We start from the raw sequence: 26,006 nt of genomic DNA, 5'->3' as shown, positions 1-26,006 counted from the left end.
ATGTTTGTCCTTGTGCTTTATTTATTAAAACTACAAAATATAAACATACTGAAAATTATTTTCACGCAAATTTAAAAGGATATTCTTTAGTTTCGGAAGACAAAAGTTGAATTCGAGGATAAACACATACTTAGAAGCATATTGACCAGTATTATAAGTTCTGCATATATGACGTTATTGTCAAAACTTCTATATACCATATGTGTACTATTACATAAGATATTCAGCGGATCTAAGTTTTCAGTAGCATGACATACATATTTTTATTCAAAATTAACCTATATGCAATAGAAGATCAATTTTAACTTAGTATATTATATATATGGTGACACTAACATACGTAAAAAATAATGAACTTGACAACAAACATGTACGGTAGAAGGCCATTTGGTATGAAAGTATTTAAGTATTCTTCTTAGTAGTTATTGTTGGTATCATCTTCTGTTGAGTCAAAACTGAAAAATATTTTTTCTTACAATAAAACTTAGCAATCAACCTTTTATTTAGTTGATCAATATATTCGTTTTTGCTAGCTAAGATAGCTCTTTAATTTCTGCCATGTAATTTGCACAAATTGCGTTGTAATCTAATGATGAAAATATATATTTTCCTTATTAAATGCACTACTATTACCATTGAGGTTGATAACCGACGGTAGGCTATAATTACGTATTTTAGTCGCTTATTACACTCAAATTTACTGCACTTTAGTTGAGTTTGCGTTTTAATCGGTAGTGTTTTGCACTAATTGTGTATTTTATGCCTTGTAGGAGTGATTCCGAGCTATATAGATGTTATGGAATGAATTCAAGTGATTTGGAGCTTTGAAGTCTGAGTAAAAGCCCAAGGAATTAAGCCGGGATCGTATTCGGGGATCAACGGATGATAGAGCAACAAAATAAAGAATCGAGTAGGCATATTGTGCACTGTCTAGTAAAATGCACATAACTTTTCGCTGAGAACTCCATTTGTGCTCCACAATATATGGTTGGAAACCTAACTCAAAGGGATACAACTTTCATGTTTTACGTTTTTCCAAATTCTAAACGGAATAGGGTGAAAAACGCGATCGAAATCGCGACCGCAAACCTGGACGCGGACTGAGGCAGTACACTGGGTAAATACCGCGCCCGGACCGCGACCGCGGCGCAGACCTAAAAAACTACCCTTTTTTGCGTAGGAGAAGGTATAGTTATTTGGGCCCGACCCTACTTGGTATATATACATGGAAAAATGGTATTTTAAGGGAGGTTGGATATATTTTTGACACAGATTCGACCTAAGGAGGCAGAGACACAATAGGAGCAAGGCGGGGAATTCTTCAACGAGTTTTTTCCTTCCTCTTCCTATTTTTCGTTGTTGGTTATGACTTTTGGTATTGTAGTTTTACATACTATTATGAATAACTAATTTGTTATCTAGGGTTTTGATAGAACCTTTTGTAGGATAAATTCTTGTTATGTTTTTATATAATTGAGCCGTTGGATTTCTCTACTTGTTCAACTACGTGTTTATTATTGTTGATTGAATGGCCATCGATTGATTGTGCCTATCTATTATGTGTTGCTTGAGAAAGGATACATATTTAGGTGGTTGTTGAACAACGTCACTCCTAATGTATGTGAGAAATCAATACAATGGGTTTAAAGGTAGGTTTAGAAATAACAAAGCCTTGACGTGGTCATAATGAGCGGTTAGATAAAGCCAACTAGTGTAGTTCGAAAGAATATGTCTAGTAAATTGTTGTAGTTGCTCGAGAGAGAATTACGGCATCTAAAGTGCTCACGATCAGTAGAGAATACATTGGCAAAATTGTAAGGAACATAGCGAGAAGGATTCCGACAATTGGGGAAATCATAACTCTAGACCTCCTTAATTTAGTCTCCAATCTTTTGTCTCGTTAGTTGATAATTTTACCGCTTTGTAGTATTTGCTAGTTAATTAGTTAGAAATATAAATCTCAATCTTTATAATTTAGGAAATTGTTCAAACTTGTCTTCTTAGTGATATTAAACAGATATAGCTAAGCCTTAGTTCTCTGTGGGATTCGACTCCGGACTTTTAGACCGGATTATATTTGCAGCGACCGCTTATCCTTTCTAGGACTAGAGTTGGGCGTGATCAATAACCAAGTGTTCTAAAAGAACCAAATCATCTTTTACTGGATGCTCTTATTCGTTTCCAACACGAAGCAAGAAGTTACTGAATATTGGATCTGTTCTTACTTTTATTATTTTTTGTTCATTTGAATATTTTTCTATTTGAGGTCATAAGTACACTTTTGGCAAGCTAGCTTTTACAGTTTCTGCGTTGGTCAATTTACTACTAATCGTACTTGACAGAAATCACCTCCCAAACTATTACTTTTCCACCAAACGGTTCATCGATATCCAACATATCTCTAAAACTCTAGGCGATTGTTTCGATCGTTGCGCTTAGCCAAAAGCGATTCATCCCATATTATCACTTTTGCTTTCCTTATAAATTTAGCACTATTGCTATGATTTGATATATTTATGATTGGTTATTTCTAGTTATTTGAAAGAAGTATATCAAATCTAAACTGGGTTGTATGACCTCATAATAGAATCGTTGTTGGTACACCACTTGTTCTTATTGCTAATAATATCATGCCCCTTGATCGGATANAGTCTTGAAAGCTTATTCTTGTTCGGGATTTAGCTTTGATTGTGCTTTCTCAAACACTTGTATGGCCTTCTTAATATTATACTAATCTTTTTTACTTTTTGATCTATTTTTTTAAATCCCTAACACTCTTTTTATGGATTAAATTTATGTACCCTAAGATTTTTTTTTTAACTTGAAAAATAATTTTACTCATATGATGAATTTAAAGAATAATTTAATTGGATTCTCTTGCTAAATAATTAATGGAAAGATTTGATTATTTGGTTTTAAAATAAAAAGATCGATAACATTCCACTTTTAGATATTTATGTTTGCAGAGTCATTAGTGATATTGGCTCTACCAACCTTTTTCTTTCTTTTCTCACACATTTATATTCTTAAAAAATTTCTTAGATGTTCTTTATAATTGGGTATATTTTCCTATATTACACAAAAATTAATAATAAAAAATATTATTTGAGTAGGAAAACAGTTTAAATATAATATAATAATATATTATCGTGGGAATTATTTTCTCAATTTCAACGCTTTATGCAGTCCATTTAGTATCAATTTTTTTTTTGGTATTGAATATTATAGAGTGGTAATATACTACCAGTATGGAGGATTCTTATAAAATTGATTTTATTAAACCTTCCTACATATTTTTAATAAGAGTTCAATAGACAAGATTGTATTAATTTTAAAATCTTATATATTAAAAAAATTAACAGAGAAGTTATTGTAGTCCAAAGAATAAGTTATTACAGCTATGTCATTTCCTTATGAGTTCTTCTGTTCAATATTTTAGAGCTATTTTGATTTATCAATATTATATTCGTGCTTTTATAATCATATATAGGCTCTCCTGTTTTTAAATGGATTTGGACAATATAATACGTTTTTTAAAATTAAATTAGTAATAGGAATTTTTTAAGAAGTATATCCTAAAAGTAATAGAATTACAAGGCTAATGTCTAGAATTTCGATTATGCCCTTTTATTATGAGTTATTATGCTAATTAAAAGGTTATTTTTGTAATCCAATATTTTATTCATGCTTTTATAATGATATAGATAGATAGATATAAATATAGATAGATATAGATAGATATAGATATAGATATAGATATAAATATAGATATAGATATAGATTAGCATTTATTTTCTGTCATTAAAGTGGATCCCAGACTCGTAAACTCGTGATTATCACAAAATCATTAGTATATTCTTTTATTATATACTTAATTAATAAATGCAGCAATGGGGCAATAGGAAACTGGGAAAACAAGCGACGGATCCAGCTAAGTGAAGGCGAGCTAAAGTTCCATCACTATACACACACTACCAAAATATCTAACAATTCTTACTTTCTCTTTGTCATTTCTTCGAACAGTTTAAATACACCAAAGTCTCACTATATCCACTGAGCGCGTTGACTAAATTATGGCGGATCGGGAAAGAAAATTGATGAGCGAAGGGGTCGTAACTTATGCATACATACTTCTCTATATTGCACTCTCTAGTGGTCAGATCTTCTTCAACAAGGTACATAAATATGTTTTTGCAACTACTTGATATACCCATTTCTTTAAATATTTTCTACTTATATTATCTTCCGTAAAAGTAGTTCGCTAATATTGGAGGAAAACTTTTGAAACTTTTAATCTAAAGCAATCCGTAGATATTTGTATAGCTATAAAAACTTTCATTAATGTAAAATGGAAAGATTAAGTTAAATTGTTCTCAAATTTAGAAAGTTACTTTTTTTTTCGGAATTGAACAATAAGGAAATGTTGTCACATAAATTGGAATAGAGGAAGTAATTATGAATGGAAAAGAGGATTCATATAGTGGACCCGACTAGTTTGAGATTGAGACTTAATTGATTGATTGAGTTGGTTGCTTTAACTATGCTTAAATGCTTTGCGACTTCGAGCCGCCACTGCCCAGGGATTAGTTCAAGTGCCGAAGGTTGAGGGACTTGTGCCCTTGAGCCCTGCGTTATGCGAACTACGCCTGATATTTAAGTGAATAAGGATAGAGGGGAGGGCCTATTATGCCCAAGTTTCGAAGGCTTCAGTTGTCTTAAGGTTTGGCTCCAAACAGATTTCTCGGTCATAAAGAAAATGCTTTGTGGGTTCGATATCCCTGAGAGTGAGAAATAGTTGTAGCTAGAAATTACATGTACATAACTGAAAGTTTGATACTGTTTCCGAGTAATGTATAACCTCTAGGGCGGTGTCCAGTAACGGAGCCACGGTTTTATATAAGGGTATTCAAGATTGCCATACATGGGAGTTGAATCTTCAACCTAAAGCAATTTTTGTATCCCCTTTGACACTTTATTAGAATTTTCCCTTAAGTCAAGGAATTCAACAGCTTTTATATAATGCAAAAACAGTTTTTATTCTATTTACACAATATAATTTTTCAGGGATTCAATTAAACTCTCTTCCTCCAAGCTAGTTCCGCCACTGGCGATGTTTATATTCACGGGGCAGAGGCATTCTAGCTGGTCTATAGATATACGTATATCACTTTCTCCATTTCCCTATTACAGAGTATATATGTAAATTCAAGGATTTAGTAAATAAAATCATTCTTAGGCATGAAGCACAAATTTTATCTTTCTAAATTTTTTCTTTTTAATAGTGTTGGTGTCCGAGCTAGCTTGTGTACACCTTGACTGTTCCACTAGGTATCTACATCCTTCCATCAGTACATGTATTAGTTATTCTGCTCACCCACAGCTTAGGGTCTTACGCCATTGGGAATAACTCACCTAGATTTTCTTGATGTTGTTCGAAGCCTGTTATCCTGTAATCTTTATGCCAGCTTCATTGACCACATTGACGTGACATGAAGCACAAAGTTAGTGTTTAATGTTCAAGTTAAGTGCAACGATTTAGAACATCACCTTTCTTTCCTCTCGCGTCATGTTACACAACTAGAGATTGTGGAAGTACAGTAATATCCTATTGTTTTATGTTTTGTTTGGTTTTGGGTACTTAATTTGAAATGGTTGCAGTGATTTATTAGAAGGATTTTCAAAATGCGCAAGGATAAGATTTTTTTGCATTGAATGATGGTCAGCTTTTCATAGAAGGCTCTCAAGGTGCACCAGTTGCTTACAAATAGGTTTTACTCGTAGTAATATGTTTTCAACATAATGTAAGGAACCGTTAGCTGGTTTAACATGCACTTTATTGTTTCTTCTCTGCATATCTAAGACCCAAATGCATTGTCTGGTCACAGGCATAGGATAGTTCGTGCATATTTGAAGTCTTTTATGGTCTGTTTGAATGGAGGCATCTGAAGTTAAAGAGGACTTCAAAGACATGTTCTCAAGTTTCTTTTGTAGTAAATCAATAGAAGAGCTCGTATTGTCTGCAGTTTGAGCTTTTGCCCAATTCATCTTTAGTTTGAGTTTGTGGTTTCAAACCCAAATTTTCTTTAATAAAATCAATTGTGTGCAAACGATTTTGGCCTACAAATTTAAAACCAATGATGCCAAATCCCTCAACTAAATGGGCTCTCAATTTTCAATTTCTTTTCATAATAATTATTTATGGGGTTCCAAAATACACCATACATTGGATATGTTTTAAAGGCAGATGCATCGTGCTCCCTTATTGTTTTTCTTCTCAAAATTTTCTTCTGCAACAGCCAGCAGGTTAGAACGGGGTAAATTAGATAAAATTATTCACAGGCCATGCTAGATTATCAATCTTGATCACATAATTTCCTTAATCCTGATCAATTGTGTGTTAAGTACCCTCCTCTACATTTTCAAGAGGAATCTGTAAGTTTTCATGAGAATCTGTGAGTCCTTACAAAAGGCCCTGGAACCTAGATTATTAGCTTTCTGTTGATTCTTCTTTGTGGATAAGTTTACCATCGTGACCAGACTGAAACTCTAGGAAGCTAAACCACCTTGGCAGTTGACTGCCTGTGAATCAGCCCTTTGCTAATGGAAATGAAAAACCTTAAACCATAATGAAAATGTAGAGATCAGGTTTTTCTAAAGAAGTGGCCACTATTGGTTGGCCGATACCTTGAAATTTTGCCTTTTTTCCCCTTTAAACGAAATGAGATAGAAGATACATCCTTGTTGGCTTTTATCTAGCTTTGATTTCTTTTTACTACACTTATCAGTTGTTGCTTCAAGACTAGTTCACTAGTCTGACATTTCTCTGTTCCTTTGTTGTGTAATAATTTGTTCATTGCAGTGGGTTTTGTCATCAAAAGAAATAAACTTCCCGTATCCTCTTGCACTGACGCTACTTCACATGGTTTTCTCCTCAGTACTATGTTTTGTGCTTACCAAAGTTCTCAAGGTAAGAAATTTTCTCCTTTTTTACTGATTGGTTGGGCAACTAGTAGTGCTAATTTAGGCATTTCTATGCAGATAATGAAGGTTGAGGAAGGAATGACTCTAGACATGTGAGTGCTCTTGTGAAAAAATGTCATGTTTAATGTTTTGAATAGCGAGTTCTATATCCAAGCACCTTATTTTTATGTCTTTTCTTCTTGAAAGAAAGCTTGTTTAATTTGATTTTGTCCTTCCAAATCCTATGTAAATCTCTGCCTTCTGTTGTCTCCTTCATTTTTCCTTTTTCGGGCGGCTTTCAATGCAATCCATATCTCTTCTGCTGCTTTGACTGGCCCGCCTTAGAAGCTGGGTAAGCCAAGGCGGGAGCGTTTAGCTGGTCATTTAATCACAAACTCTTTGGCTTGTTGTATAGAGATGTTCAACTTTCTTTGAAGAATTATGCCATGTATTACACAAGTTACAGATATACTTCTCCGTAAAACTATATATTTCTTGTCATTCCTAAAATGATGAAAGGTATTTGTTGCCACCACCATGCCCTCCATTATGTGACAGAACACCACTAAGTTTCAATTTTCATCTATATAATTATGCTAAATCAGATATCTAGTTTGGCATAAAATGGATTAGTTCGGATAATTTAAAATAATTGCACCGCATCATTATCAATAATGAAGCCTTTATGAACAAGATAAAGAAAAAGTTAACATTAACCTTTCTTCCTCACCTATTAGTATAATGTAGAAACTTACCTGAGGGTGATGATTATCTCAATTTTAGCATATCTTTTGCATAGTACACTAGTAGACAATAGTTTGTTACTGTACTTTTCTTTTCCTTCTCAACTCTTGTCCATTAGACTTTTTTGAAGACTATCATTCAATGAACCTAACCGAAATTTCAATATGCAGATACATTAACTCGGTCATCCCAATTGGTGCTATGTTTGCTATGACACTTTGGCTTGGGAACACTGCTTACCTTTATATTTCTGTTTCATTTGCTCAGATGTTGAAAGCAATCAGTAAGTATTTCTGTTATCCAGCTTTCTTATGTTCTGTAGTTCAAAGATGTTAAAGCTTCACTTTAGAGATATGCTGATTGATGAAATGTCGGTGGATGATTCATGCCAGATGCTTAGACACTGGCCTGGTGTACGGCCTGCTCAAGTACTCTATAATCTTTGTTCGTTTGTTTCAGAATATTATTTCACATATTTGGGTCTCATCTGCAGTGCCAGTAGCTGTCTTCATCCTTGGAGTTGCAGCTGGACTCGAAGTGATGAGCTGCAGGATGCTTCTCATAATGTCGGTAATCAGCTTTGGCGTACTAGTAGCTTCTTATGGAGAAATAAACATTAACTGGGTTGGTGTCATCTACCAAATGGGAGGTGTTGTTGGAGAAGCTTTGAGACTGATATTTATGGAGATTCTAGTAAAACGGAAGGGCCTCAAGCTAAACCCCGTATCTGTCATGTACTATGTTAGCCCATGCAGGCAAGTACATTTATCGTCTGGAAGCTGGAATCCTTTTTTTAATTTTACTCTGTTTTAACGTTATAGAAAGACAATGTAAATGGAACTCTCTTGTTACACATGCAGCGCTCTTTGCCTTTTAGTTCCATGGATCTTTTTGGAGAAACCAAAGATGGATGAACAACTGACGTGGAGCTTTCATCCTCTTGTTCTAACTCTAAACTGTATATGCACCTTTGCCCTGAATCTCTCTGTTTTCCTGGTGATCTCACATACAAGTGCCCTGACCATCCGTGTCGCTGGAGTTGTCAAAGATTGGGTGGTTGTACTGCTATCTGCACTACTTTTTGTTGATGCAAAGCTGACACTTATTAATCTTTGTGGTTATGCTATTGGTAATTTTCTTACAATCTTATCTGATCCAAGAAACATAGTGCCTTAACTATTCAAATTGTTTCGGGATACTCTCCTTACATTCATTCTACATTATCAAGACGTGCTGTTATGCATAATATTCATCATCTTCTTCTTTCTTTGGCTCTTTTTCAGTACCTGTGTAGCTGATTAATCCGTTTGCCTTATCTCTGAGGATTTGTGTAACTATTTTCAATGAACTGTACTTTTGCTGTATTGAAACTGCTGCTAGTCCTGGGGAAATATCTTTCTATATTCTATTTGACCTTGAGTAACTACTTTAATTTTCCAATGTTGACATTTGGTGGGAGCGATATAATTGTAACTTCTATGTTAGAGCCTGTCTGTAGACTGATACAAAGTGATGGTTATGAACCTTGGCGAGGACCTTATTTTTGTTGACGATTACATTGAAGGGAAGCTAGTAATGATAAATACTGCAGCAGCTTTATGTTGATTGAGAATTTATTTTGTGCTTTTTTCTCAAAAAAGATTGTTAGACTTGGAGTAATCCTAATCTTGTTCGTTCTGTGTCTATGATTAAAAAAAAAAAAAAGACATCGATGGTACAATTTCCTGAGCACATGACATAGTAAAGTTGTTTTTTGTGCAGCTATTGCAGGTGTAGCTGCATATAACAGTCACAAGTTAAAAAAGGAAGCTTCCCGAGTAATCTCAGATGAGTCTCGAGATGCTCTACCTTTAATTTCGTCTTCAACGTCCAATGAGTAGATCTATGTGAAGAGCATTCTTGCAGTCTATTCTGAGGTCTTGAATGTAAAGGAGCAGAGAAGTCTGCAAATTCCACTATGTTTTCTTTCTTTTATTGGGAGGAGGGGGTTTGTTCATTCTTAAATGATAGCATTATTTGAGTACTGCTTCAATATTGTTTGTTTTAGAAGAAGCTACAGTCAAACATGGTGATGTTCGAGTCAGGAACGCGTCTACGGGTGCAACGTTCTCTACTGCTTTTGAATTCGAGACATCAGGGCACAAGAAGGAGATACAGTTACAGTGACGTATAAGGCAGAGGATCCGACCTTTTCTTTTAAATGCAAAAAGGTTGGACAAACACCTCTCTTTGATAAGGAGGTTGGACTATGATATTCTTTTTGTTGGACATGGACATCCATAATTGCTGACAGTTGATATGCTAAAACAGATTCCAGATGATTTATTGCAGCAGTACATTGTATAATATGTATTAAAATTATTTTCAAATGTAAATTTGTTGGAGGAATTGAGTTGTTCTTAAGACAATCTTCTTTGTAAGGTCAATTGTTTTTGCTTGACATCCGAGTTGTGATTATCTCCAGATTTATTACTACTGTTATTTCTTTTACTTTGGTTACTTTACTATTTTGCTGTCAACAGGCACACTTTCTTCATCACTCTCCATATTATCAGAACTCGTGCTATCAATATCAGTAGCTGCCTTAACAATCAAGATCAAGTATTTCATGCAATGAATGATGAACAAACAGCAACTGCAATCACATAAAATGATACATTAACATCAAATTTTGCAGATTATTAAGATGCAAAACCAGCATAAAGGCTAGGTCTTTATCAGCCAACCCCCCTCGGTACCATTGGAACTACATATATATGGTAAAAAAAATTAAAAACAAAAATCCTCACTCACTGAGTTAAAATCCAAATCGATAATAAAGGTGTGGGGGTTTTTTTTTGAGGGGGGGGGGGGGGGAGGGTGACAAAAGCCTAGCTCATTAGCTTTCAGGTAAAGACCCGAAGAACAAAATACCGAACTCATAAATCGCAATTGGATATGCAATTTCTATATCGTAAATCATATATGTGACTTATAAATCGCAATTGTTTTATGCGTCTATAAATTGCAATTGCCACAGCTTATAAATCTGAAATTGCTACTGCCATTTAACTATAATTGTTATCACTGTTCTCTTTCTCAGAGGTGGATGTGCCTGAATCCATGGTAGATCACGCAAACTTCTACTCCATCCATCCTATTTAATAGTATGATTTAGTTTAAATCTAATTTTAAAGTTGTCTTGATTATTATTTGGTATAATATTTATGTTTAAATTGCGTAACAATATAATCTTCTAGGACAAAACTAGTGCTTCACTCGAGAGCTTTTTTAAGGGAAATTACCAGCTATGTCCATTTATAGGTAGCTCATTACAAAAATTGGCCAATTGATAAAATATTACTAAAATTAGCCAAATTAGCCAATTACCTATTTGTAGCAAAAAAATATCAAATTTTTGCTTTGTTTTGAGTGGGTGTTATTAGAATAGATTGGGCACAACTTAAGGAGCTTGAATCTCAGTTTTCGGATGATTTGGTGAAGTTTTGAGGTGGTTTGAATTGAAAATTCGAAGTAAAAGCTGAACATGAAAAAAAATGATATGTGTATCACACTGTGTATCATTTGTGTATCACATATGTATCATATTTGTATCAATTGTGTATCACATGTATATCCATGTATACCTGTGTGTGAGATACATGCGTGATACATGTTTGATACATGTATCGCAGAAGACTTTTTTGAACTCGATTTACTTATGAATTTTGATATAAAACCAGTCCAAATCACCTCCAATCTTCCTCAAATTTTGTATATTGACTTATCTATATATTTTCAATGAATTTTAACTATACCCATAGAAAAAGTTCCTTTTTTGTTTAGATTTTTGGAATATTTGTATAGATTTTTGTATTTCATCACCTTATTTGCTACCCCGTCCATGAAATTTCTTTTCCGTCTTGTATCTAATATTGCTAATCACACTTAAAAATATGAAAGGTGATTTTTGCATGTGATTCTTCGAGAGAAAGAACCCTATTATTTGGTTTTTCAATTTTTGTTGGCTAGTTTTGGTAAGTCTATGACTAATGGCTAGAGGTTGGTAAGTTAGAGATTTATTTGGGACATTTTTGTAAGTTTCCCCTTTTTTTAAACGATCGAACAATTGGTCTCGGATGAGGCTTTTCATCAGGCACATCCTCTCATGTAAACATTTTGTATCTTGTTACTTGTTAGTATTAGTAAGGCCTTAGGCGAAAGACAACATTTATTAGGGTTTAAAAATAGCCAGATTTACAAGTGGTCATTCAAAAATAGTCACAGTTTCAAAAGTAATCGAAATTTAGCCACTTTTCATGTAAAGATAAATCTGAACGAAAACACTGTTCAAAATCCGAAAAATACTCCAGCATAATATACTGGAGTTCCAGCATAAGTATACTGGAACTCCAGCAAGCATATTATAATGGAGTTCCAGCATACTTATGCTGGAACTCCAAAGTATGCTGGAACTCCAGCATAATATACTGGAGTTGCAGTAGAATATACCGGTCCAGTATAATATGCTGGAAGTTCATACACAGGTACTCCAATCTCCAGTATATTATGCTGGAACTTTCCGCGTGTTGGAGTTCCAGCATAATATGCTGGAAGTTCATACACAGGTGCATCGATCTCCAGTATATTATGCTGGACCGGTCCGAAAACTGGCTAGCCCGTGCTATTTTAACCATTTATTATACTCCTTCGGATCCTAAATATTAGTCGTTTTGACAAACTAAATGTGTTTTAAATTAAATTAATAAATGTTTTTTGTTTCAATAGAACATCAAAGAATTTTAAGGCAAACGTTTTTGAGGGAGTCTTAAAAGACATAATATGGACTGAAAGTAAGTATTACCTAAGCCAATTATGGAAAAATCAAACACACACACAAAATACATTATGTACGTCTTGACCAAGAAGAAAATGATGTTCCATTTTCATCATCAAGAACATGATGTTTATTATAGTCCAGAAGACAAAGTGAAAGACAACAAGGAAAAAAAAAAGAGTAATTCAAGTTTGTAGCTTATTCCAGTCTAAACTTCTTTCTCAGCTGGTGAATAAACTCACAAACTTTCAGGTAAAGACCCGAAGTACATAGTTTATTCGGTGGAATAAGAAGAAAAACGCATGTAAATCGCAATAGCAAAACATGACTTACATAGAATTGCGACGTATACCTCGCATAACATATGTGACTTATCAATCGCATTCATAATTGGGACTTATAGCAATTTATTGATTGCGACTTACAAATCGTATTGTTGCGACTTGTAAATCGCAATCAGTGACTGCGACTTATAAATAAGAATTACAACTCATATACATTTATTAATAGCGATTTATTATAAATTGCATTTATTAACTGCGACTTATAAATCACATTCAGCAATTGCGACTTATAAATCTGAAGCTGCTAGTGCCATTAACCTATAATTGTTGTTACTCTACTCTTTCTCAGAAGTGGATGTGCCTAAATCCGTGATAGATCACCCAAAGTTCTACTACTTCCATCTTATTTTATATGATTTAATTTAAATCTTTTAAAGAAGTTGTTTTAATTATTTTTGTTTAAAATGGGTAACATTATAGGGAAAAGGTATTGATATATCCATACTTTAGTTAATAGTTTAAAAGTGTCTTCTGTCATACTCTCAGCCCACTTAAAGGCTTACCTGATTAAATTACCCTTTTTTTGACGGTTGTCCATCGTGTCAATTAAAAAGCCACCTGGAAAGCCACGTTGGAAAGCCACCATCATATTAATGTGTTCTTGTTCCTCCTAAAACCTCCATATTTGTAACATCTAGGGTTTATTTAAAAAATTAAAAATTTCTGCTCTCTTCTCTCCTCATTTGCCTTGCTTTTGGTTCCTGTAAAATGTCGCAAGGAAGTTCTTCATCTCAGATTAGATGCCACTGTGGTATGTCGCATATCTTGACATAATTTCAGCAATATAATTCAAGATATATGCTAACACTTGACATCCATTGTCAACAATAATTTTAACTAAAAAAAGCCAAACACATAAATTTATACATAATTCAACAACATTCAATAAGAACTGCCAAAAACTATCAAGTGCAGCTAAATGGACAAAAGGGATGTCACATTATAACCTATCACCACCTAGGTAATAATATGACATCTACTGCAACATTTAAAGAACCTAAAATTAAGTTAACAGTACTGTCACATGCAGTAATTAGATTACATTAGATACCAAAAACTGTCACGACATTCACATGTTAAGATTTGTGAATTGTCATTTTCTTGCCATCAACTTGGTCATTCTTTGTCTCTCCAGTTGGTTTCCTGTTATAGCAGCTTTCTCTCTCCATGTGAGATTCTTTGGTGAATATGGAAGTTGTGTTGACTCACTCACACCATTAGCATCACCAGTAAAGTTGATAGTCCTTGTTCCAATTGGTGCCCCAATTTGCTCCCTCATTTGGAGTCTAGTAGTTGCCTCTGACACACTCATTGGAATTAGAGAGGGGTCTAGATTGTCAAATTCTGGATAATCATAATCTAAAATGTGAGTGCACTGTTGATGGATTGCTTCCTTGACACAGATGGTATTGGTATAAACCTGTATTGAGGTCCTACATTGCTACTGGATTGACTTGCTTGACTCAATTGACTGGACTAGGGTGCTGTTAAGTCTAGCTCTTTTTAATGGTTAGCCTTGCAGAGTCAAAATAGCACGGTATAGCCAGTTTTCGGATTGGTCATTCAAAAATAGCCAGCGTTTACCAAGTCAATGAAAAATAGCCAGTATTTTGCTGCAACAAAGACCGGTCCAGCATAATATACTGGAGTTCGGTGCACCTGTGTATGAACTCCAGCATATTATGCTGGACCGGTATACTTTGCTAGCTCCAGTATAATATACTGGAGACTGGAGCACCGGTGCTCCAAACTCCAGTATATTATGCTGGACCGGCATGCTTGCTGGAACTCCAGTATATTACGCTGGAGTTCTAGTGTACTTATGCTGGAACTCCATCATATTATGCTGGAGTTCCAGCATACTTATCCTGGAACTCCAATATAATATGCTGGATTTCAAGTAAACTTATGCTGGAACTCCAGCATAATATACTGGTGTATTTTCCGGGTTTTGAACAGTGTTTTCGCTCAGATTTATCTTTACATGAAAAGTGGCTAATTTTCGATTACTTTTGAAACTAGACTATTTTTGAACGACCAGTTGTAAATGTGGCTATTTTTGAATTTCACCCCCTTGCAGAAGGTGTGGATCTGGCCATGCTCCCATCAATGTCTTCATCAATCAATGATCTTGGCCTCTTCTTTGTCTTACCACCACCCTTTGGTTGTTTTCCTTTAACAGACTATCAAAGTTAAAAAAAAAAAGCAATTAGGTTAAAGTATTATTGTAGTAGAATTAGATTACCTTTTGTCACCCCCTTGAATTGTGTCCAGGAAGTCCACATGTAGAACAAGTCATTACCCTTCCTTTTATAGATTGATACCACTCCACTTGCCTATTAGTTACCTCATTCTTTTCTCTAATTCTCTTCACTTTAGGCCTACCAGCCATATTCACCATCACCGGTGGCTCCATTGCATGAGGTGGATCTATATTCCAGAACTTCTCTCCTCTAAATTGGTTGTAACTTATGTGAATAAGTTAAGAGAAAGGCCTCCTTAGTATACCACCACTGAATCCCACTCAAAGGATCTAATTTCTTATATAGCAGTGCTTGAGAGTGTCTCTAAGTCTTCAGAATCGTAATCTGACTAGCAACTATCATCTTCACTTTCATTTGAACTACAATCAGTGGCAGCCTGATCAACTACTGTGTATATTACGAACACTAACACCCATTTCACTTTCCTCAACAACAAACAAATTAATGATGTTGAATTGGTCATAAACAAAAGACTGTAAAGTCCTAATACCCACATCCCCATCCACTTCATAATATTTACCAGAAGGACAACATATTATTAGTTGTTGAACACCAACATATCCTAACTTGGAAGTATACTCATCTACTATATCTATGAAAGACAGATGGTCAGAATCATACTGTTTCCAGCTGTGTACCAATTTTTTTGAATATACCACTTCTAGCACCCTAATCCAGTCACCTCCATAATGGAATAAAAGGTCCATATTAATCATCTTTGTAATCTGCAGAACAAATAATAGAAAAGGATAAGAAACAAAAAATAACCACTGAAAATCATAAACTAAGAAACTTCAGCTTTAGAACTCGTGAAACCCTAAACCTAAACCAGAAACAATACCACAAATAAACTCTAACCCACAAATCAAAAACAACAAAAAGTCAAAAACCGATGAGAAGTGGAATGAAAACAAAGATGCAAACAAAAGGAATAATAACTACACTGAACTAAATACTGGTAGCACCAGAATCAACACAAATATTTAAATTCTAAAAGTCACCTGGAACCGATAATCGTCAAGGTACAAACAAAAATCTAACAGTAGTAACACAAACCCTTGAATAGAAATCAAGATAAATACAAGAAATGAACAAAAAATAGAAGAAGAAAAAGAAATCAAAGTTTAATAGCAGTAGAAAAGTTGTACCTTTGAAGAATTTTACAGCCAAGTCGGTAGTAGAACTTCACGCCCAAAATCGCCTATCCATTTGCTCTCAGAACAATCGAGAATTATGACCCTCTTTCTACAATAACCGGGTCGAGGGTTTATATATAAATGAATAAAACGAGTCTGGGTAACGGGTGATGTGCCGTAGAATTTCAGCACATTTGATACCAAATACTTAGATTTTAGCTCGTCTCTTAATGCATTTTTAGTTAATTCTTATCAAGTTTGGTTGTTTTATAGTGCATGAGACTTGAAGACCCAAAAATATGGAAAAGAAGTCAAAAAGTCACGAAAAGACAAAAATCTGCAAGTATGCGACCGCATAAGTGAAATGCGGACCGCATAATCTGCATGATTATCGTAAACTGAAGCAGAGTGGCTGGCCAAATGAAGAGAAAAATATGCAGCCCATTGTGCGGTCGCATAACACTTTTGCGAGCCGTATAATGACCGCACAATGTCAATTGAAGAAGCTGCTCAACACATCTGCAATGGGAAAATGCGGTCGCATAACAGATATGCGGACCGCATAATGCATCTGCGATGGAAGCCTGGACTGGTGATTTACAAGTCTGCGATGAGAATGAAGGTTATGCGGACCGCATACATGGTCTGCGACCATTATGCGGTCGCAGAAGTTGTCCGCAGGGACAATTTTGTTCGATTTTGACCACGACTTTTTGTAACGACCCGGCCGGTCGTTTTTGAAATTTACGCCCCGATCCCCCATTAACTGCTTCCCCTAAGTTCATTTCTGCTATTTTGGTTTGCCGGGACGTTCGGTGTTGGGATTCGGAGTGTTTTGGGACACTTAGTCCCTAAATGAGAGCTTAAGAGTTGAAAAATGGTCCGTAATTGGAACAATGTGAAGATGACCTCGGAATGGAAATCCGATGGTTCCGTTAGCTCCGTTAGGAGATTTCGGGGTTGGGAGCGTGTTCGGAATGTATTTTGGAGGCTCGTAGCTCATTTAGGCTTGAAATGCCGAAGTTTGAATTTTTGAAGTTTCCGGTCCGATAGTGAGTTTTTGATCCGAGGGTCGGATTGGAATTCCGGAAGTTGCAGTAGCTCCGTCATGTCATTTGGGATGTGTGTGCAAAATTTCAGGTCATTCGGGCGAGGTTTGGTTAGGTTTTTGATCGAAAGTGTGTTTTGTTGGAATTTGAAGTTCTTAGGCTTGAATCTTTGATTTAATCGGACTTCCGGTGTTGTTTTAGGTGTTTTAAGGATTGTTACAAGTTCGAATAAGGTATTAGGTGGTATTGGTGCTTTTGGTTGAGGCCCCGGGGGCCTCGGGATGATTTCGGGTGGTTAACGGCAAAATTTGAGAAGTGTTGCAGCAGCTGAAGTTTTTCCCTTCTGGTATTTTCGCTTCTGCGGCTTGGGAACCGCAGAAGCGGCCTTAGCATCGCAGGAGCGAATTTGGGCTCCCTCAGCTTTTTCCGCAGGTGCGGAGGATCTACAGCAGATGCGGTTACGCACCTGCGAGGCTTCTATCGCAGATGTGGCCCTGAGTCTTTTGTGAGAAACCGCAGAAGCGGTAAGTATTTCGCAGAAGCGGCAACCGCAGGTGCAGTTTAAGACCGCAGAAGCGGAACCCTGGATTTTTAATGAAAACCGCAGAAGCGGCTCGTGGTCCGCAGAAGCGGGACCGCAGAAGCGGAAGTGACTGTTCAGAAATATCAATTTCGAGGGTTAAATTTCATAAGTTTGAAAATCGATTGAGAGCTCGGGAGAACGCGATTTTGAGTGGATTTTGAAGAGAAAATCATTGGGTAACGTTTCCTTGATCCCTTTTCATTATATTTCATCATCATATAGCTAAATACATCATTGGACTTCGAATTTAGGATCAAAAGTTGGTTAATTTGGGGTAAAACTTCATTACCTAAACTATAGAGTTTTGAGTGGGCATTTAACCTCCGATTTGGGAGATTTTTATATGGTTAGACTCGTGAGAGTACGAGGGTTCTGAAAATGTAAAAATTATTCGATTCCGAGACGTTGGCTGGAGGGGCGTTTTGGTCATTTTACCTATTTTTTCGCCCTAGCTGTAAATCTATTAGCGGAATCAGTTGTTTGCAATATTATTTACAATGTGTAATTGAATTGAATAGATTTGGGCCATTTGGAGTCGGATACTCGTGGCAAGAGCGTGGTTTCTAGTTGATATTGAGCCGGTTCGAGGTAAGTGGCTTGTCTAACCTTGTGTGGGGGACCTTTCCCCTTAGGATATTGTTATTTGGTATTTTGAGTGCCTTGCACGCGAGGTGACGAGCGCGTACTTGAGCCAATTGTTGAAAATCCGGTTTTACTTAAGATATTGCGATTGAGTTTCTTTCATATTTGCTTTATTCTACTTGCAACTATAACTTGTGCTAGATTAGGAGAGCATGTTTAGTTGTTTTGACTTGCCTACTTGCTTAAGTAGCCTTGACTGTACTAAATGAAGCATGTTAGGCCAGTACTACCCGTTGCTTGTCTTTGTACTTCATTTCTGTGTATCTTCTGGTTGTGATTGCGCATTTACATTGGGACTACGGATGTGGGATTCCGGTAGTTCCCCCCTTTGTTTGTTTACTTTGGGACTACGGGTTCGATTCCCGGTAGATCCCCCTGCACTTTTACTTTGGGACTGCGGGTTAGATTCCCGATAGATCCCCCCTGCACATTGATAGTTAGACTACGGGACGGTATCCCGGGAGATCCTTCGGATATACACATATGATGGACTACGGGACGGTATCCCGGGAGATCCACTGGACAGTTGAGAAAAGGACTACAGGACGGTATCCTGGGAGATCCTCATTGTTACCATTGGTATTGAGCTGTACTTATTCTGTGGTTGTTCCGTTCTTGTGTATTTGCTATTGCCTTGTTTAATCTATCTTATTTCACTGCTGTATTTATTATTTCTGTCAGATTATCATACTGTTAATTATTGTTATTACTATATTTTGTCTCAGTATGGCCCTGACCTTCCTCGTCACTACCCAACCGAGGTTAGGCTTGGCACTTACTGAGTACCACTGTGGTGTACTCATGCCCTTCCTGCGCATGTTTTTCATGTGCAGATCATCCAGGTACCTCTACTCAGGCGCACTATTAGTGAGGCAGGAGGACTACGGAGACTTCGAGGTAGATCTGCTGCGTCCGCAGACCGACGAGTCTCCCTCTTACTCTATCTCTAGTACTTAGTTTTTCTTCTTCCGGTTGTTAGATAATCTGGAGTTTGGAGCCTTTACTTTTCGCTTCTGTAGCCTGTGTTGCCCGTGAGTTTCCGGGTTTTGGGGATTTGTTTTGAACTTGTGATATTGAGTTGTACATGCCGAGCGGCATTCAGTACAGTTTCTTTTAGTATTTAATTTGGTTTCCTCTATTTTTCCACAATTATTATATTTCCGCCATATTAGGCTTACCTGGTCGTGGGGACTAGGTGCCGTCATGACATGTTCACAGTCGGTGAACTAGGGTCGTGACACTTTTGGGCCACTATAAAAAGAATAACTAGGGTTTTTGTGGGTCATTCAAGTCTGAAAAAGGTCCTACTTTGAGAGCATTGAATACTCCATTAATTTGGAAGCTTGTGAAGAGAGAATCTTGCACTTTTGTAAGCTTTATGACTTTATTTATTGCTTTGTTCTTGTCTTTTAGCATGAGTAGCTAGTTTTAAATACTAAGGTTGTGGACCCTAAATGGGTGTAATGTTAATGGGTGTTTAACATTGAATATATATATAATGGTTGGTTGATATTTATTCATTTCTTGTGCTTTATTTATGGTTGGTGGTTGCAAAATTAACTATTCCATTTTACTCTTTCTTTACTTGGAAAAGTGGGTTAGGGTTTGGTAGAAGTGAATATCAAGAACTCAAGACTTTAAATCTTGTTTAATAGAATCACTTAGGAATAAGTGGGTTCTACTTGGCATAAAATTGGTTGTTCTTAAGTTGCAACTCTTTTATATTTGGAAAAATCATAAAGAGAAAATACTACCCAACCATTGAAAATATTGGGTAGTCATTTAGAAACCATTTCCATATCAAAGGACCTTCCATTAGAAATATATCATATTAACACCGATAGCATTACATTTCATTGATGGGGACACAACCTTGTTTTTCTTAATCAAACTAATCACATTCTCATAACAAAATTAGTTATCTTATTAAATCACAACTATATCATTCTCTTGTTAAGCTAAAGGAATAGAATTACAACCTAAGTCAAGTTTCACACTACTCAAGTAAACTTTTCACACCTATTCCCCGTGGGATTCGACCCCAACCTTGTTGGGTTATTATATTTGACACCGACCGCCTTACACTATTTAATTAAAGTATAATTTAAGCGTATCAACGGGTCACGGGGGTTATTTAGTGATGGACGGGGTTAATACTTTCCACCGTTTCATTTTTAAATAAAGCCTGATTGACACGATGGACAGCCATCCAAAAAAGGGGTAATTTAACCATGTTTGGTAACGGTAGACCTTTAAGTGGGCGAGAGTATGACGGGGGACACTTTTAAACTATTAACTAAAGTATAGGGGTATATCAGGCACATCATCCCAGGTAAACACTTTGTATGTTGTTACTTGTTAGTAATAGTGGCCATAAAATTGGAATTCCGCTTGATTCCCAATTTTCGTATGCTATAGCCCATATCATCTGCATGGGCCCAGGCGACCGGACCCGGACCACCTAAGATTTTACCGGCCCATAAAAGACGACCTAAGAACAATAGTCATCGCCTCACCATGACCGTTCCTCGATTTTTGGCATTTTAGGGCCATAAAATTGGGATTCTGCCCGATTCTCAGATTTTCGTGTGCTATAACCCATGCCATCGGCATGGGCCCGGGCGACCGGACTTGAATCGCCTAAAATTTTACCGGCCCATAAAAAATGACTAAGGACTAATAGTCATTGTCTCGCCATGACCGTTACTCATTTTTTGACATTTTAGGGCCATAAAATTGAAATTTTGCTCGATTCTCAGATTTTCGCATACTATAGTCCATGCCATCTGCATGGGCTCGGGCGATCAGACTCGGATCGCCTAAAATTTTGCCGGCCTATAAAAACGACCTAAGGAATCAATAATCATCGCGTTTGCCATGACCATTCCATGTTTTTAGGCATTTTATGGCAATAAAACCAGAATTCCATCCGATTCCTAAATTTTCGTGTGCTGCAGGGCGACCGGAACCGGATCGCCTAAAATATTTTCGACCCATAAAAAATGACTTAAGAAACAATAGCCATCGCCCCCGTGACCGTTCCTTACTTCTTGGCGTTTTAGGGCCATAAAATTAGAATTTCACCTGATTGCCAGAATTTCGAGTGGTATAGCCCATGCCATCTATATAGGCCCAGGCGACTGGACCCGGATGGCCTAAAAATTTTTCGACCCATAAATAATGACCTAAGGAACAATAGTCATCACCTCACGCCATCAAACTAGAATTTTGCATGATTCCCAGATTTTTGTACGCTATAGCCCACGCCATCTGCATGGGCCCGGATGACCGAATGCCTATCGCCAAAAAATTTTTTGGTCCATAAAAAATGACCTAAGGAACAATAGTTAACGCCTCGCCATGACCTTTCCTCGTTTTTAGCGTTTTAGGGCCACAAAATTGGAATTCCACCTGATTCCCAGATTTTCTTATGCTATAGCCCGTGCCATCTGCATGGGCCTGAGCGACTGGACCCGGATTGCCTAAAATTTTGCCCGCCCATCAAAAACGACCTAAAGATCAATAGTCATCGCCTCGCCATGACCGTTCCTCATTTTTTGGCATTTTAATTCTATAAAACTTTAATTTCGACCGATTCCTAAATTTTCGTGTGCTACACAGTCCACGCCATTTACATGGACTCGAGCACCAGATCCGGATCGTCTAAAATTTTTTCGGCCCATCAAAAAAGACCTAGGGAACCATAGCCATCTCCTCGCCATGATCGTTCCTCATTTTCGGCATTTTAGGGCAATAAAACTGAAAATTTGCCAGATTCGCAGATTTTCAAGTTCTATATCCCACGCCATCTACACGAGCCTGAGTGACTAGATCCGGATCGCCTAAAATTTTGTTGGCCCATAAAAAATGACCTAAGGAACAATAGTCATAGCCTCCCCATGACCGTTCTTCATTTTTTGGCATTTTAGGATCATTAAACTTGAATTTCGTCGGATTCTCAGATTTTCGTATGCTATAGTGACTCAGGCCATCTGCATGGGCCCAGGCGACTAGACCTGGATTGCCTAAAAGTTTGCCGCCCCATTAAAAATGACCTATGGAAGAATATTCATCGCCACTCCATGATCGTTCCTCGTTTTTTGGTGTTTTAGAGCCATAAAACTTTAATTCCGTCCGATTTCTTGATTTTCGTGTGCTATAGCTCACGCCATCTGCATGGACCCGGGTGACCGGATCCGGATCATCTAAAATTTTTTCGGCCCATCAAAAATGACCTAAGGAACAATATCCATCGCCTCGCCATGACCGTTCTTCATTTTAGGCATCTTAGGGCAATAAAACTGAAATTTTGCCCGATTCGCAGAATTTCAAGTTCTATATCCCACGCCATCGACATGGGCCAAGGCGACTAGATCCGGATCGCCTAAAATTTTGACGGCCCATCAACCAAAAACCTAAGGAACAAAAGTCATAGCCTCGCCATGATCGTTCCTCATTTTTTGGTGTTCTAGGACCGTAATACTGGAATTCTGCCCAATTCTCAGATTTTCGTGTGCTATAGCTCATGCCATCCGCATGGGCCCACACGACCGGAACTGGATTACCTAAATTTTGCCGCCCCATCAAAAATGACCTACGGAAGAATATCATCTCCTTGCCATGACTGTTCCTCATTTTTTGCGTTTTAGGGCCATAAAACTTTAATTCCGTCCGATTCCTTGATTTTCGTGTGCTATAACCCAGGCCATCTGCGTGGGCTAGTCGACCGGACCCGGCTCACCTAAGATTTTGCTGGCCCATCAAATACGACCTAAGGAACAATAGCCATTACCTCGCCATGACTGTTCCTTGTTTTTTGGCGTTTTAGGACCATAAAATTAGAATTCCGCCTGAATCCCAGTATTTCTATGTGCTACCATCTGCATGGGCCGGGCTATCAGAGCTAGATCGCCTAGAATTTTGCTGGCCCATCAAAAACGGTCTTAGGAACAATAATCATCAAACGCAATGAACGTTCCTCATTTTTTGGCATTTTAGGGTCATAAAATCGGAATTCCGCACGATTCTCAGATTTCCATGTGTTAGCCCACGCCATTTGTATGGGCCCGGGCGACCGGACCTGGATCGCTTAAAATTTTGCCGGACTATAAAAAACAAAATAAGGAACAATAATCATTGCCTCTCCATGACCTTTCCTTATTTTTCGGCGTTTTAGGGCCACAAAGCATTAATTTCGCTCGATTTTCAATATTCGTGTAATATAGCCCACGCCATCTCCATGGGCTCGGACGACCCGTCTGGATTGCCTAAATTTTTTCAGCCCATCAAATACGACCTAAGGAGCAATAGTTATCACCTCGCCATGGCCATTCCTTATTTTTTGGCGTTTTAGGGCCATAAAATTGTAATTCCGTCCGATTCTCAAACTTTTGTGTACTATAGAACAGGCCATCTGCACGGGCCCAGGCGACTGTATCCGGATCGCCTAAAATTTTACCGGCTCATCAAAAATGACCTAAGGAAAAATAGTCATCTCCTCGCCTTGACTGATCCTCATTTTTTGGCGTTTTAGAACCATAAAACTGGAATTCCGCCCTATTCCCAGATTTTTATGTGCTATAGCCCAGCTCATCTGCATGGACCCGGGCGACCAGACCCGAATCACCTAAATTTTTATTTGTTCCATCAAAAATAACCTAAGGAACAATAGTCATTACCTCGTCATGTCCTCGTTTTTGGCGTTTTAGGACCATAAAACTTTAATTTCGACTGATTCCCAGATTTTCATGAGCTATAGCCCATGATATCTATATGGGCCTGAGCGACAAAACTCGGATCGTCTAAAATTTTGTCGGTCCATCAAAAACAATCTAAGGAACAATAGCCATCGCCTCGCCATGACCGTTACTTATGGCGTTTTAGGGCCATAAAACTTTAATTCCTGCCCGATGCTCTAGTTTTCGTGTGCTATTGCCACGCCATCTGCATGGGCTCGGACGACCAGACCCGGATCGCCTAAAATTTTGCTAGCCCATAAAAAATGACTTACAATAGCCATCGCCTCGCCATGACCATTTCTCGTTTTTTGGCGTTTTAGGGCCATAAAAACTGGAATTTCGCCCGATTCCTAGATTTTCATGTGCTATAGCCCATGCCATCTACATGGTCCCGGGCGACGGATGTGGATCGCCTAAAATTTTGTCGGCCCATTAAAAACAACCTAAGGAAAAATAGTCATCGCCTCTCCATGACCGTTACTCGTTTTTTGGCATTTTAGGGCCATAAAACTGGAATTCTGCCCGATTCCAAGATTTTTATGTGATATAGCCTACGCCATCTGCATGGCCTGGGCGACTTGACCCAGAAAACCTAAAATTTTGTCGGCTAGTCAAAAACGACCTACGAAATAATAGTCATCGCAGCCTCGCCATGACTATTCCTTATTTTTTGGTGTTTTAGAGCCATAAAACTGGAATTCTGCCAGATTCTTAGATTTTCGTGTGTTATAGCCCACACCATCTCCATGGTTCCGGAAGACCGATCCGAATCGCCTATAATTTTGTCGACCCATTAAAAATGACCTAAGGAACAATAGTCGTCTCCTCACCTTGACCGTTCCTCATTTTTTGGCATTTTAGGACCATAAAACTTAAATTCGACACTATTTCCCAGATTTTCGTTTGCTATAGCCCAGCTCATCTGCATGGGCCCGGGCGACCGTACCCGGATCACCTAAAACTTTGCCGTCCCGTCAAAAAATAACCTAAGGAGCAATAGTCATTGCCTAGCCATGACCTTTCCTTATTTTTTGGCGTTTTAGGGCCATAAAACTAGAATTTCGCCCGATTCTCAAATTTTCGTGTGCTACAGCCCACACTATCTACATGTGCCTGTGCGAGGGACCTAGATCGCCTAAAATTTAGCCGCCCATAAAAAACAATCTAAGGGAAAATAGTCATCACCTCTCCATGACCGTTACTTATTTTTTTGGCATTTTAGGGTCATAAAACTGGAATTCCACCCTATTCCCTGATTTTCATGTGATATAGCCCTCATCATTTGTATGGGCCCAGGCGACCAGACCCGGATCGCCTAAAATTTTTCCAGCCCGTCAAAAATAACCTAAGGAACAATAGTCATTGCCTCGCCATTACCGTTCCTTGTTTTTTGGTATTTTAGGGCCATATAACTTTAATTCCGCCCGATTCCCATATTTTCGTATGCTATAGCTCATGCCATTTGCAGGGTTCGGGCATCCGGGCCGGATCGCCTAAAATTTTGTTTGCTCATCAAAAAATACCTAAGGAACAATAGTCATCGCCTTTCCTTGACCATTCCTCATTTTTTGGCGTTTTAGGGCCATAAAACTAAAATTTCGCACGATTCCCAGATTTTCGTGTGCTATAGCCCACGCCATCTGCACGAGCCCGGGTGACTGGACTCGGATCGCCTAAAATCCCATAAAAAACACCTAAGAACAATATAGTATCGGTTCTCCATGATCGTT

The 26,006-nt window shown here is 37.6% G+C and overlaps 1 protein-coding gene across 1 annotated transcript; it reads left to right on the top strand.

Annotated features, from left to right (window-relative positions):
- On the top strand, positions 3,885-10,179 carry LOC109230704 (probable sugar phosphate/phosphate translocator At3g14410). Its single transcript, XM_019396107.1, has 7 exons — positions 3,885-4,175; positions 6,860-6,967; positions 7,039-7,073; positions 7,875-7,987; positions 8,198-8,459; positions 8,565-8,833; positions 9,466-10,179. Exons 1-7 carry the CDS (start codon positions 4,074-4,076, stop codon positions 9,582-9,584), a joined length of 1,008 nt encoding a protein of 335 aa, XP_019251652.1. The 5' UTR covers positions 3,885-4,073; the 3' UTR covers positions 9,585-10,179.

The sequence above is a fragment of the Nicotiana attenuata genome, chromosome 8 (genome assembly GCF_001879085.1).
Source record: "Nicotiana attenuata strain UT chromosome 8, NIATTr2, whole genome shotgun sequence".
NCBI lineage: Eukaryota > Viridiplantae > Streptophyta > Magnoliopsida > Solanales > Solanaceae > Nicotiana > Nicotiana attenuata.
Note: the sequence above shows the minus strand (reverse complement) of the source record. Positions and strands in the feature narration are given on the sequence as shown.

Bases quoted from the DNA above. Each gene is read 5' to 3' on its own strand.
- LOC109230704 (XM_019396107.1), top strand. From the start codon at position 4,074: ATGGCGGATCGGGAAAGAAAATTGATGAGCGAAGGGGTCGTAACTTAT. The intron at 7,988-8,197 runs GTAAGTATTTCT...TCTCATCTGCAG, and splicing joins TCAGATGTTGAAAGCAATCA to TGCCAGTAGCTGTCTTCATC. The intron at 8,834-9,465 runs GTAATTTTCTTA...TTTTTTGTGCAG, and splicing joins TCTTTGTGGTTATGCTATTG to CTATTGCAGGTGTAGCTGCA.